This window comes from Spermophilus citellus (assembly GCF_964194105.1).
Source record: "Spermophilus citellus genome assembly, chromosome: 7".
NCBI lineage: Eukaryota > Metazoa > Chordata > Mammalia > Rodentia > Sciuridae > Spermophilus > Spermophilus citellus.
This window is the reverse complement of record NC_138188.1, coordinates 165831231-165845621: the sequence shown is the minus strand read 5'-3', so window position 1 is coordinate 165845621 and position 14391 is coordinate 165831231. Positions and strand designations below refer to the sequence as shown.

Here is a 14391-nt window from a genome sequence, read left to right as displayed (position 1 = left end):
ATATAAACAAGTCTCAAAACTCCATGATGGCAATTTTTAAACCATTTTAATCTATCTTTTATTCCATCTCTTGTAAAGGAAAAACACTTGAACGGATCTTTCATTGAAGAAGATACAAGTATTGCAAAGTTAAAGATGATCAACACTGTTGATCACTGGGGAAATGCAAGTTAAACTAGTCAAAACATCGTCTGCCTTCCTAGAAGGTCTGCAGTGGAGAAGACTGACTACAGCCAGTGCTGACATCAGCAGAAGGGACAGGAACCCTCCAACACGCGGAGGTGCAAAGTGGGGCATCCCCTTGAGAAGACAGTTTCTGGCAGATACTTTTAACCACACACTACCATAGAATCCTGCCACACCAGTCCTAAGCACAGATCCAAGAGAAACAAATGTTCATCTATCTATCTGCTAAAAGGTTAAGAATGTGTGAAGCCACTGTGTCAGCAGGACTGTGGGGCAACCTAACTTCACACCCTGCTGACAGAAATCCCAACAGTCACATCAAACAAAACAATGTGCACTTACCTTTTAACAACCTGCAGGTATTGACCCCCAAAATATACTTCCAATGGCATAAAAGTATATTTGCAAGGTTATTTACCTCAACACTGCTTGTAAAGCAAATTATAGAAACAACCTAAAACACCCACTCACAGGAATAGCTGCTCTGACAGATGAAGGAAGATGACCTCTGAAACAGAAATACAATGATTTCAAGGTAGGATGTTACAGGAAGAAAGCCAAGAGCAAAATAGTATCTGTAGCCAGGCGCAGCAGAGCACACCAGCAATCCCAGCAAATCAGGAGGCGAGACCTAGGGACCTCAGCAAGACCCTGTCTCTAAATAAAAAATTAAAAATAAATAAAGGGCTGGACATGTGACTCAGTGGTTAGGCACCCGTGCGTTCAATCCCTACTACCCCCCCCCAAAAAGAAAACTACCTACAACATACACTGCATGTAAGAAATGGGATGTGAGAACTTATGCATGAATGCCTTCTCTGTCCTGGAGATACAGAAAGAGCAAACCAGAAGCTCAAGAAACTGCTCGTCTCCGGGTAGGAAAGGGGAGGACACAAGGAGTGGCAGGATGAGGAGGAGCAGTACTCTCTGAGTGTGGCTCTTGGCTTTATACTGGGGATGGAACCCATGAGAGCTCTGCCACTGAGCTACATCCCCAGTCCTTTTTATTTTGGGGGAAAGGTCTCATTAAATTCCTCAGCCTCCCTAGCTTCTGGGATTTCAGATTGACCACCTCACCTGGCTGACTCTGGGTTTTAGAACCACAGTAGTATTTGACTTACTCAACAAATATAAAATCAACCTAGATAGGAGAGGAACAAAAACATAACAAAAACAGTAAAACAAACTAATATAAATAAATAAAATAACCACAATAAAGAGGTAAGGAATTTGGGCTGTGGTTGCAGCTCAGTGGTAGAGCGCTCACCTAGCATGCATGAGGCACTGGGTTCGATCCTCAGCACCACGTAACAATAAATAAATAAAGGTATTGTGTCCATGTACAACTAAAAAATTAAAAATGTATATTTTAAAAAGAGGTAAGAATTTGAAAAATCAAATCTAATAACTCTGGAACACAATGTTTTGTATATATACTTACACCAAAGACAAAAAGAACTGTACACAAATATTTTACTTCAAGTAGTAAACTTGTTATTTTTTTTTTCTATTTTACTTTATGCAGTACTGGGAATTGAACCCAGGGCGCTTTACCACTGACCTGTACCCCCAGCCATTTTTATTTTTTGAGACAGCCTAGCCAAGTTGCCCAGGCTAGCCTTGAACTTGAGATCTCCTGCCTCAGCTGCCCAGTCACTGGGATCACGGGCCTGGTCACCAAGCCCAGAGTAAATCTGTTCTTCAGAGAAGTGTAGATTAACAACTTTGAAACTAATTTATATTTCAGAATTGATCAGTTAAGTAAATACATAACAGATAAAGACAGCCAGGTTTCTCACTATCACAAATGCTGTGATACTGGCTCAGGACTGAAGGTATTGGATGAACTCACAGTTTTTAATCAGTACAGACAGATGTGTATGTGTGTGTGCGTGTACATGTTCTTCTTTCACATGCCCAGGTGTTCCCAGAGAAGGAAGCCAGGAAGGAAGAACGCTGGAACACAACAGGAAACCTAAAACTAAAAGGGCATTAGTGGGACATGGGCAGACCCTGGATAAGCCCACTGTCAGCTCGCAGCACTGCTTCCAAGTCAGCTGGACCCGACTCTGGCAACTGTACTAAGACCACATAAGACATCGGCATTTCACAAAGCTGATAAGGGTACCTGGGAACTCTGTGCTAGTTTTCATGAAAATTTTGTTCAATCTAACATTCCTTCAAAGATGAAAGCTAAAAATTATAAAATGTTTAATTTAAATAAAATCAACCTAAATAGGAGAGGAACAAAAACAGAATAAAAACAGTAAAACAAACTAATATAAATATAAAATTTCTGACTTGGAAATTTTAAAAAGTTGTGACATGTTAATCATACACTATGAGCTATTCTTCTCCAAGAGACTCGGCAATAAACACACATGGAGCTACAGGGTGAAGCTGGCCTGTGGCTTGCCCTGAGAGGAACGAGGAGAGAAAGATGCTGGTGAGGAACAGGAATGACGACCAATACAGGCCTTAGAGAACAGGATTGCAGAGCAGGGAGGAGATCTCGGGACTGGGGTCCCAAGGCTCAGACAGCCCAGCTGCACCAGGACTCCTGGGAGCACCAAGACAAGGTCATGGAGCAGAACCCTAGACTTGCAGACAGACATCACATATTTTACATGCTGGTAAGAATGAGGCAAGCCAGACGCATCATGACTTGGGGGCCAAATTCTAGAAAAAGGAATTTACCAGCTCATCCTAACAAACACCTAAACCTGGACAACCCAGCTGCACACACATCCCAGAGGCATCAGGACTCACATTTGCACAACTTCCACTACCAAAGCACCAAGATGACACTCTCCTTTAAGCAATGGATCCAAAATTTCTCAATACCACGCAGATTAAAGATCAAACATTTAGAAGAATCAGACCACTGACAGTTACTCACCTTTAATAAACTAAAACCATCTCTCTTCACTTTTGAAAGGCGAAACTGGACCACTTTTAGATTAGCAGTAACTAGAAGGCAGGCAGAATGTGAAAACACAACACTGGACAATCTACCTGAGCTGCAAGTGCCCCTCTGGCCCCATCTGTGGTGCGGCTGCATGGCGTGCTTCTGCCGAGATCCCTTGCTCCAAGGGGCCTGCCGTCCTGGGCAGCTACCGGATCCTCCTCCGGGACAGGCGCATCGACAGCCGAGCCCTTCCTCTTCGACGTCTTTTTCTTCGAATGCGTACTGTCACTTTTTGTTTTTCTCTGTCGGAAGTGAGCAAGCTGCGCAGAAAGGTGGAGAAGTAGTAAAGGCAGAGGTAAGTGAGAAAGAAGTAACAGACCCACAAGGTCAGCAGACTGGCGGGGAGCATGCAGCTCCGACAGAGTGGGCCCACTCGGCCACGCCTGGCCACCGGACCACTATCCTAACCCTTCATTAACAACTATGAGGCCACCATTGAGTTCTGAGTGACATACAGCCTACAGATGAGGACTGTTAGTTAGGCCTAGTTACAGACAAAAAAAAAAAAAAAAAAGATACGATTGACAGGCAGAATAGCTTTTCCAACCCTTGGCAGTTTTGAGAAAAAAAAAAATTTAAATACATCAATTTAAAATGCTGAGAGCTTAATCAAGATATATTTAAGGCTCAAAATTATTTAAAAGCTAAACCATTCCATTCTTGCCCCCATTCTCTCTCAATCAAGGAAATATACCACCCAGCCAAAATTTCCTAGCCATAGATTCTAAGACAAGATACAGAAATAGCAAAAAATTAATTAAGTGAGGTCAATCTAACATCTCCCTTTACAGAACCTGATGTTCTAATTTTCCTGACACAGCTCTCCAAAGCACCAGGGACCGCCACAGAGTGCTCCCATCAGTAGACAGCCCAGCCCTGTTCGGGTTTAGACCTGAGAGTTTCAACCACATTCATGCACCAGCTCGCACACACACCTCATTCAAAAGGAATGGGTCCAAGAGGGGTCCTCTGCTCCCTCAAATGACATCTGGGCTGTACAAGCAAATACGCTTAACATTTATATAAATGATAACCAAAGTACACAATTTTGTTGGCATAAGATCATTTAAAGGGGGAAAGAAAGCTGCCTTCATATCCTGGTATTCTCATCTATTTCATCGCCCTCCACTATCTGTGACAGAGCTCCCATAGGCAGCACTGAACCTCTGGCCTGGTCCTTCCGAGGCTCCCTGTCCCTCAAGCACTTCCACTGCAGTTTACCAACCACACAAGCTGGGCCCTATCAGTTCCAGTGCTGCGCTCTGGACTCGCTCAGCGCGGGACCTGGGTACGTGCACGTACGTGCAGAGGGAGGAAAAGTCACCAGCCCCTGCTCGGACCAGCCAGAAGCCTGTCACAGGTGGCTGAATGAGGCCGCTGTGTCCCCTGCCTGCCAGTGTATTCTGGATGTTTCTGTAGCACAGAGGCTCCATGGTTGACTCGATGGAAAACGAGGGCGGAGATGCTCCACCCAGCCCCGCACTGCCCTGCAGAGCGGGAAACCTCCCGGGGTCCCACAGCCGGAGAGGCTGCCGTGTCTGCCTGCGGGGCCTGAGTCATCCTTCGCCTGTCCTACTCCCCCAAACGCCCCATACAGGTCCAAAGGGAGCACTTTTCCATTTGACCGAAGAACTGGGGCAGGAGGAGGTGACAAGCACTCGACTCTGAGAACCTGAGGCCCCTCAGCACCGGGGACCACCGGGGACTTTCGTAGACTCACGGACAGCATGTTTACAGGACAGGGACACTGTGAATGCTGTTTAAAACGACGGGCGCGCAGAGAAGCCTTAGGGCAGCCAACGGGGTGCAGCGCCTCAGAGCGCAAGACACTCCAGTACCGGGGACCACGCCTCTCGGGAGACGCAGGGGCGTGGCCGGCGTGCGCACCGAGCCAAGGTGCAGGCGCCGCCCCGCGCCGCCCCGGCGTGACCCGCGCCGCCCCGGCGTGACCCGCCCACGAGGCATTGCGCATCCTGGCCGCTGATAGGCTGCGGCCGCAGAGTGGGCGGGTCTGGGCCAGGGCGGCCGATTCAAGATGGCGGCGGCCAGAAGGGGGTTCGAACAAAGTCGACGAGAAGGGCAGGGCATCAGCAGTGGCCACCACCCGACCGCGTCTGCACCTGGCAAGTGGCGGTGGCTGGCACCAGAGCCACCTGGGCAATTCTCATGGCAGCGCGGGGAAGAGGAGGGCGCCGCCGTTTACCTTCGCTCTCCCGGCTTCCACCTTCTTGCGCCGCTGCTCTTGCTCATCTCCGTCCATCTCCCTCGGGCTCCTCGCGGGTCGCCCAGAGGTGGCGGGGCCGCCGCCACGCCGCCCTCGCTCTGTTTACACTCCCTCCCCCTGGCTCGACTCGCCCTCTCCCCCCGACAACTGTCAGTGCCGTGGCCCCGCCCCGCTGCTCAGCGCCGCCAATCACGGGCCGCGTGCCATATCGCGCATGCGTGCTCTGGCAGAGCGGCTTCGTGGAGATCCGCCCCTCCGGCATTCGATTAGCGCGCTAAGGCGCTCGCCTCCTCCGGCAGGACCAATGAGCGGAGCGCGGGGCTCCTGGTATTCGCAGTGGTTGGTCCGCTCTCAGCGAGGGTTCGCGCCTCTGTTCCCGCGCGGCCGCGTCGGCCCCGAGAGTTCCGCCCGTTGCAGCCCAGGCTTCCGCGCGGTTGCGGGCCGCCCCACTTTGCACCTTCTCCGTCCGCCACGAGGTGCGGGTCGCGGGTTTCTGTCCGCGGAACCTCCCGGCCTGCAGAGTCAGTGCTGGGGACGGGGGCAGGAGGATGGCTGCAGCCACAGCGCTAGCCCCCGGGCTCCCGCGACCGCACTAGTCTTCGACCCGGGGAACAGGGCCCCCGACCCTCTTGCTCTTCTAGGCAAGTTCTGAGTCTGCGCACCCCACAAGTTGCAGGCCACCTGCCGGGCCCTTGGACTCCATCCTATACCCCAGACTCTCATGTGACCTTTTCTGCACCTGCCAAGATGTCTTCTTGCGCGCTGAACCAAAAGGCCAAGAGCCAAAAGAAGCAGCCAGAATTACCAGTTCAGTGAGGCCTAAAACCAGGACCGCGACCCTACTCAAAAGAGTTGCAGGGCCTCCGAACCGTGCCCTTTTTCTCCCCAGGCACGTGTGACCAGCCAGCAGCTCCTGGATGGCTCCACCAACTAGAATATGTGAGCCCCCGACCTGCCGTGGGGTGCGTTGGTCGAGAACGCTGGTGAAGGTGCTGTTAAGTGATAGAGTAATAGCGCCCAGTGCTAAGTGGCCAGAAGGAGGGTGGAGTTTAGGGGTCCAATAGCCTCTCCTGAGAGGAGCACAAAGATTGAAATCTTCCTGATAGGTGGCAGGCAGACATGTGCGGCGGGAACAGAAGGCTAAGGGGCTAATTCTGTAGACTGGCCTCTCTTGCTGACCCCCACCTGCTTTCCTTTAAAAAACAATTTGCCTGAGACCACTGTGGCTTAATCGATAGGATATGCTACATTGCTCAACGAGCAGCCTGTTATCTGCAAGACAAACCATCCCGAAAGGCTCCTCCATGCTGAGAAGAACACAAGTTCTTGGGGAACTTATGTGGCCTTTATATTAACCACAGATTCCAGAACCCAGGGGAACAGGATAATTAAAAACAAACTTCCCAACCATAAATCTGTAACAAATGGTTCCAATTAGAACTGGCCAGTGGGGGCCGAGGTGAACCAGAGATGCCTTCGACTTTAGTATAATAGTAAAATCTCTCCTCGGTGGTTAGACCATGTGCAGTAGGGATGTGGGAGTCTGATGTCATCCTACTGTCGGTCAAATTGAAGAGGTTAACCTGGGTGGAACTTAGAAACTCCCGATTCCCCCCCCCCCAAAAAAAAACGGGGACAGGAGAGAGCATCAGTCCCCCTCCTCTCTGAGAAGACTCACTCTACCTTGAAAATGTCCCCTTTCCGCTTTGCTTCTGATAAACCCACGCCTGCTACCATGTGCAGCCTATTTGGAATTCTTCAGAGCTTTTGTTCACAGCCCTAGTTGCTTCAGGTCTTGGGTGGATCTTACTTAGTAATATTTCCACACACATTGTAAATGGTTTTTCTAAAAATATTTTTAGTTTTAGATGGATGTAATATCTTTATTTTATTTACTTATTTATTTTTGTGTGGTGCTGAGGATCAAACAGTGCCTGATATGTGAGGGGCAAGCACTCCACCACTGAGCTACAACCCCAGCCCCAAAGTGGTTTTTTTAAAAAACCACACGGTCGAGCATCCCTGAGTTCAATCCTGGGTACCCAAAAAAATAAAAGCCCATGATATACTTTCGCCTCAATCTTTCTGTGAATCTAAAATTGCTCTAAAAAATGAACTATTAATTTTTTTGAAGTAATGTGGCTTGGTTATAAATTCATCATCTGTGTGGGAATCGGAAATTTTATGAAATCATTGCTCTTAGCTTCGGGCTTCACTGGAACCCGTGTGTCCACAGGTGGTAACGTCAGGCTTTTCCTCACAGCCACAGTTCTGACAAGCAGTGAGATGCTCTGGTGTGGTCGGCTCAGGGGAAGCTGTACTGCTTTCTCCTAGCTGTTCTCTGCACATGTCAGTTGCCACTGGAGATGGCCAGGCTGGACCCACCGACAGCTATGGGCACCAGACTCAGTGATGCTCATGCCATCAGTATTGAAAGGAGGCAAGTCCCCTCAGAGCCTGTCCAGAAAGACATGCCCTCTGAAAGGATGGAATGGGGTCAGGGATGCACTGCACACTCTGCCTGTTGATATCCTCCACGTGAGACACCTGTGCCTGGGCCAGGTGAGTCTGTTGGGGTGGACCAGCTCTCCAAACGACTGCAACCATAGGACCTGGTGCAGGCCCCACCCTTCTGAAATATTCCTTCATATAAACCCCATTGTCTAATTGCATTCAACACATCACCCCTCTGTCCTTGGTGACAGGACAGTGTGTTTCTTTATTCCGTTCCCCTAGTCCCATGCCCTCACTTGGATACGTTTGGTGAGGAGGGCCAGGTGTTGTTTGCTCCCTCTCAGATAACAAACTAATTAATGAAACTGTCTCCTACCCTTTATGCACTGGGAGACGCCACCTTGCTGACAAGCTTGGCCTTCAGTCTCAGCAGGTCCTGCAGCTCCAAGGGACCACAGTGTAAACAAACCTTCAGGAATCCATGGAAACCCAGCGAGGAGAAGCATTCCTCCCAGTCAGATCACAGCTCTCCAGTAGCAAGCGGAGTCTCCAGTTTCCCAGATGTGGAATTGGACTGTTTGCACAAACACTGCAGGATCAGACTTTGTAAGAACATCCAGGAACCCATATTTGTCCTGAATCTGTCCATGTGTTTCAGTATCTAAAGCACTGGGGACACACCTGTATACCAGCATTCTGGAGGCTGAGGAAGGAAGATTGCTTGAGCCTGGACAAGTGATCTGCAGTGGCTCAGACCTGGGAAACATTCAGCATCCTGGCAGGTGAAGGAAGATGTGAGGGCAGTTGGGATAGCAGACCTGCTTTATTAGAAGGCAGCAACCCCTTGGGCCTTTCCATAGGCCTTTTTTATGTTCAGGCTAAACAAAGAAGGCCCAGTATCAACAGGTATATAAATGGGCACATGCTAACAAGCAGATATTTATGACTTTGAGTGTCTGAATCAGGGTATTCATGGCCTTGACTACATGCTAAAATGTAGCTAACAGGGAGTCTCTGCAAAGGACCCTAGCTGTAGCCATCTTAGGCCTGCCTTACAACGAGGTAGCAAGACCAACTTTAAAAAATAAATAAACAAGTAAACTTTCGAAACCTGCATAACAACCCATACCTACAGGAAGTGCTGTGGATGTCCACAGGGATTAACTCCTAGCTACTCTGAGCTACTTGACTGTATTACCTAGTCTCGTGTACACTCAGACCACCCATTTGAATGTCTCCTAACGTGCCCAGCATCAGGAATGCTGTGGACATGCACTGGCATCTCAACTGTGGGCCCGGGTCTGCTGGTACCAGGGGTGTCAGAGAGAACCCCAAGATATCACCCTATGGGGTGCAAGGCAGATGGTACCCCTAGGAGGGTGAGGTCCTACCCCTCTACAGCAAAGATGTATTGGGGTAGACACAGGTGTCAAACCTGTAGCTCCAGGACCATCAGGTTACAGCTGCACCAGCAGATACCATCACAGGAGCTGCTTTGGGGGCCTGATTTGATGAGATGGCCACCTCTGCCCTAAGTCCTCCCATGTCCAGCAGAGGTTCTCAAAGGGATGCCAATCAGAACAGGTCATGCTACCTATAAACCCATGAATGCTGAAGTGCAGGGGCAAATTAAGAGGCTCTGAGGCCATGTCAGGGATCTGATGCAGTTTCTGAGGTGGGTAATGTTGCAGGGATACTGGCCCTGCCCAGGGCACTCCTCAAGTCCACAGGGCTGACCCAGCTGCTCCCACTGCCTGATTTTACACCTGTGTTTTACTCTCTCCTCAAGCCAGCTCATCTGTCAGTCTGGAGGTGGGAGCTCCTGGTTCATGGCCTCCTTACCTGCCACATGCAAACCACCCTCCACCCATGCTTGGCCCCTTCCTGGGCTAGGTCACTACAGAGCTTTCCCCACCCACAGGGATGGCCCCCTGCTGGGCAACGTGATGACCACTTGCTTGTGTGTGGGGGGGTGCTTCCCAGCACAAGCCCCTCCTGTCCTGCCCCTTCTGCAGCCCAGAGATTCCGGAAGTCCTCAGTGGGCCCCCAGCCACGGTCCTCCAGGAGTGCAGCTGGGCTCACTTCTTACTCTGAGGGTCTGTGGAAGGGGTGCACTGTCTGCCCCAGGGGGCCACAGAGAGGAAGGGGTGACCTCCCTCCTCTGTTCCTCCAGGCGGTCTGGGGGAGGGGATGCTAGAAGGGGGTGAGAATTCTGTCTCTCTGGTCCCAGGGCTGCCCCTCTGTCTTCCCAGTCAGCCCTGCCTAGCCACCCCTGCCAACCTGTGTTTACAGGTGACTCTGTTTGGGAATACAAAACCTGGGAAGGAAACCTGGCAACAAGGGCCTCTCTGTCCTCCAAGCCTGGCAACTGCCACACCACCCCAGGGCTGGCTCCGGACACAGCAGTCCAGGGGTGTGGGGTCGTTTTGCATGTTCTCCTCTCATCCTGAAGCCAGCCTCCAGGAGGTGGACCAGCCCACTTCAGTGAAGCCCTGCCACAATGCCAGGTGGCCCTGCTGCAGATATCTGAGGACCAGCTACAGAGTGTGGGCTGCGGCCTCCTGCCCTCCACAGTCACCTCACTCGTCCCCATGATGCTGGACTCATCGGTGGCAGACCAGATCACCCGCCTGACACTGAGTCTCTTGGAGCAGGTAGGACTGAGCCAGGCCACTGCCACACTGACCCCAGAGGGGGCAGCCCAGCACTGGGCTCCAACGACAGAAGACAAGGCGCTGCTCCCAGAGTCTCTGCCTCTGCCTTCTATCTGGGCACATTCCTGCTTTCAAAGCAAACCCTTCCCATGGGTTTGGGGCCTCATGAATCTATTTCTTGACTTTTTAGCACAGACGCAGAACCATTTAGTTCTCCAGTAAGGAGACCAGCACCTACCAACAGAGCGCCCCCAGGGAAGGGCCCGTTTTGAGACCATGCCTGGCTGGTGCCCCCAGACATAAGGCCTCAGCACTGAGCCTATCAAGCCCCATCTTCTTCCCTTCTAATCCCTCTCCAGGTCACTGAGCACTGGCCCACAGGGACCTTTGTGCCCATGGTGGCCCCTCAGTGCCTTCTGCCTGCTTTGTTCCTCACCTGTGCCTCCCTCTCACCAATTCTGCATCCTCAGTGCAGGGTCCTGGAGGTGGCAATCAGGGTAGTCACTGGCCAGGCCACAGGGTCTCACCAGGATAGTCTACAAGGCCCACTCCTCAGAAGTGTGCCTGAAGGGCCCATCAGAGGATCCCCCTGGGATTGCTGATTTTTTTGGGGGGTGGTTACCGGGTGTTGAAATCAGGAGCACTCGACCACTGAGCCACATCCCCAGCCCTATTTTGTATTTTATTTAGAGATAGGGTCTCTCAGAGTTGTTTAGTGCCTTGCTTTTGCTGAGGCTGGCTTTGAACTCTTGATCCTCCTGTCTCAGCCTCTGGAGCCTCTGGGATTATAGGTGTGCACCACGACACCCAGCATCCCCCTGGTTTTAATGAGGAGTAGGTGCATTGACTTGAATGCATGACCAGCATGGCCCCTGTCCACCCACTTCACCCTCTTCCGGCCCCCAACACCTCCATCTGGGTGATGGGCACTCGCAGAACTCACGGATGGCACCCAGGCAAGCACGCTAACCAACCTGGGGCCAACATCACCACCAGCCTCTGTTCCTCACAGAAGCTGGAGCAAGAGCGAGAGAACATGGAAGGGGACTCAGAAGGCTCTTTCTTGGTGCCAGGTAAGAGCCCTGGGCTGTTCCCAGCTACCCAGACTAGCACAGGAGCAGACAGGGGAGGGCAATAGGGGCAGCACCCAGAAGCCACCCTTTTCTTTAGTACTCTCACTTCACACCAGAGTTGAAAGGACTCTGCTTTCCCCTATAACACAGCATCCTCCACCTTTAGCCTGCAGGTCCCAGGCGGTACGTGCATACTCCCATCCTGTCGATGGGTTGGGAAGCCTGCCCCGATGGCTCAGCTCTGAGGTGTCCCACAGGCCAGATCCTCGTGGCTCTGATCCCAGACCCCTGAAATTGTCCAAGATGGGGGTGTCCTCACTGGACAGAATCCGGGTTGAAGGACACCTGAGGGAGGGGCTGAGGAGGAGTGGGGCTTGTTCTTTGGAACACGGAACAAACAGCCATGCTGTGGGCTCCAGGACCCAGAGGGCGACTGGCCGAACCTGAGCCCAAGGCCAGATGGAATGTTACAGACCCTGCCATGTGACCGGGTCCTGCACAACAGAGCTTCTGCTAGTGTGCCAGAGTGTGTGGTGGGGTATCCTCAGCAGCCTGGCACCAGCAAGACACTGGGGTGACTGGACTCCTCCATAGCCATTTCTGGGGAGCAGGCTTCTCCTCCATACTTGGTGAACAGGCCAGTCCTCTCCAGACAGCTTGGGCTTGGTGGCACAGGTGGTGGAAAATAGGCTTTTGAGGTTTTTACCCAGCCCCGTAGAAGGCCTGCCTTCCTCAGCCAACAGGCCTGCAGGGACCCAGAGGGGCCTGCCCTGCGTCACGCCTGGCTCCTTTCCAGACCCTAGCTTGAAGACTGAGTTCCCCACCCTCCCCACCACTGGTCCTGGTCCCTCCCTCCACAGGATAAGTGCTCCTGGAGGCCAGGGGCCGGGGACCCAGGAGGTGGGGAGGTTGTGGCATTCTGACAGGGTCTGCAGGGACGTGCCTGTCAGCCTGGGCCACCAGCCATGAAGCTGTCCTCCATAAGCAAGGGTGTGTCTCCCTCCAGGAAAGGAGGCCAGGCCAGACAAGGCCCTGCCCCGCGCTCTGAGGAGGAGGAAGGACCTTCTACAGAGACTCTGGGTAAGCCTGTGCACCCTCCCCATGGTCCACGGCAGAGGGGCTGGCTTCCACACACAGACCCAGCGTGTCGGAGAGGCCCTTCTGGACTCAGGCTGGTTTCCTGGTGGTTTTAAACTGTAGGTGGGAAACTGGACTCTGAGCCCTGAGGTGACTTCCCCGAGGAGGTGTGAGCTGCAGGCCCCCGTGGTTCTCGAGGGCTGGGCTGCACACGTGGAAGGAGACAGCCTTGAGTCAGGGCCCAGTCCCCACAGGAAGGGGAATGTGAGATGCCCAGGGGCCCCATCCAGGCTAAACTGGCCATGCCAGGGGTGTGCCTGCTGCAGTGTGACCCTGCACGCCCTGGGCAGGAGGTGGGGCTGCCATCCTGTGAGGCAGACACTGGTGCTGCCTGAAGAGCACACAGCCCTGCCGGCTGGAAAAGGACAGACGGAAGCTTACTGCACATGTGACAGACTTCAGAGGAAGCAGACTCCACGGGGATGTGCCACACCCACACCCGCCTTTGGCTTCACTTTTCTGCCACCTCCAGTTCTGGGGCCTCCAACCTGAGCTGAGGGCCTAAGCAGCTGCAGGCTCCACGTGCCCAGGGAAGGTGGGGGACAGGGATGGCCGTGGTGGTGACAGTCCCATGTACCCTGTGTCCACATTGGTCCAGAGCTCCTGTGGCCCATTCTGGGCACAGTAGGCTCTGCTGGTCTTTCAGGAACAGCAGCTTCTAGATGAGCACCCCCAGCCCCGCTGCTGGAGGGGGCCACCCGGAGGAGCCCACAGATCAGCCCTGTACCCAGAAGTGCCTCCCGTGGGCATCTACCAGGCCGTATCTCCACCCCTGCAGGCCCCTGAGCCTCTGAGGATCATCCAGCACCCGGTAAGGGGGTGAGGGGAAAAGGTAACTGTGGTGGGGGAAGCAGGGGTGGGGGGACATCTGGCAGCTGGGACAGGAGCAGCCACCCCAGGGTTGCCTCATCCACAGAGCCAGGGCTAGCCGACGGTGGCTGCAGAGCAGGTTTACATTTTAAATGTGGTACCAGGGACCCTCTACCACTAAGCTACATCCCTGGCCCTTTTTTGTTGTTGTTTTATTTTATTTTTAGACAAGGTCTGGCTCAGTTTCCCAGGCTGGCCTTGAACTGGTGATCCCCCTGCCTCGGCCTTACAAGTAGCTGGGATCACAACTGTGTGCCACAGTGTGCCTTGTCTTTTCCGATTTTTGTTTTGTTTTGTTTTTCCCAGACTGGGGATCAAACCAAGGCCTTTTTCACATGCTAGGCAAGTTTCCCACCACTGAGCTACACTCATAGCTCCAGTTTTATTTATTTTCTTAATGTTTATGAAAAAATAAAAGAATACTGCTTTGTAACACATCAAAATGATAAGAAATGCACATTTCAGTGTTGGTGAGTTGTAGGGGCCTGGCTCTGGTCAGCTCTGTCTGTAGTTGCTCTCAAGGTCCCACAGCAGAGTGAGCACTAGCAACTGAGCCATGTGGTCCACGAGCACAACAAGGTACGACCTGGCCCACTGTGGGAGAAGCCTGCCAGTCCTGGGGCTGAACCGCACTTCCTGAAAGTGGGGGAAGAGGGACAAGGTCACGCTGGGTTTTCTGTCTGGAGAAGGATTAAAAGAGGTGTTTCTGGTGTTCACTAAAAAACGCTGTACATTTATTTTCACTCAGGAGAGAAACCAGAGGTTATCTGCACAAGTTCCACACATGTCTACAGTGTAGGACAGAGCTAGAGTAACTGGCCAGGT

At 52.2% G+C, this 14391-nt stretch overlaps 1 protein-coding gene across 2 annotated transcripts in view; it reads right to left on the bottom strand.

Annotated features, from left to right (window-relative positions):
* The window catches only part of LOC308653458 (pericentrin-like), a 28002-nt gene extending 20896 nt beyond the window's left edge, over positions 1-7106 (bottom strand). The window contains exons 1-2 of one of the 2 annotated variants that reach the window (XM_081302029.1): positions 5358-7106; positions 3202-3414 (exon numbers count right to left, since the gene is read on the bottom strand). In XM_081302029.1, coding sequence (XP_081158155.1) covers positions 3202-3414; positions 5358-5414 — 270 coding nt within the window. In that variant the 5' untranslated portion in view covers positions 5415-7106. Of the gene's footprint in view, positions 1-3201; positions 3504-5357 lie in introns of those variants that run through there. The other variant, XR_014023046.1, reaches the window with a different exon arrangement.
* Positions 7107-14391: the final 7285 nt, after the last annotated feature.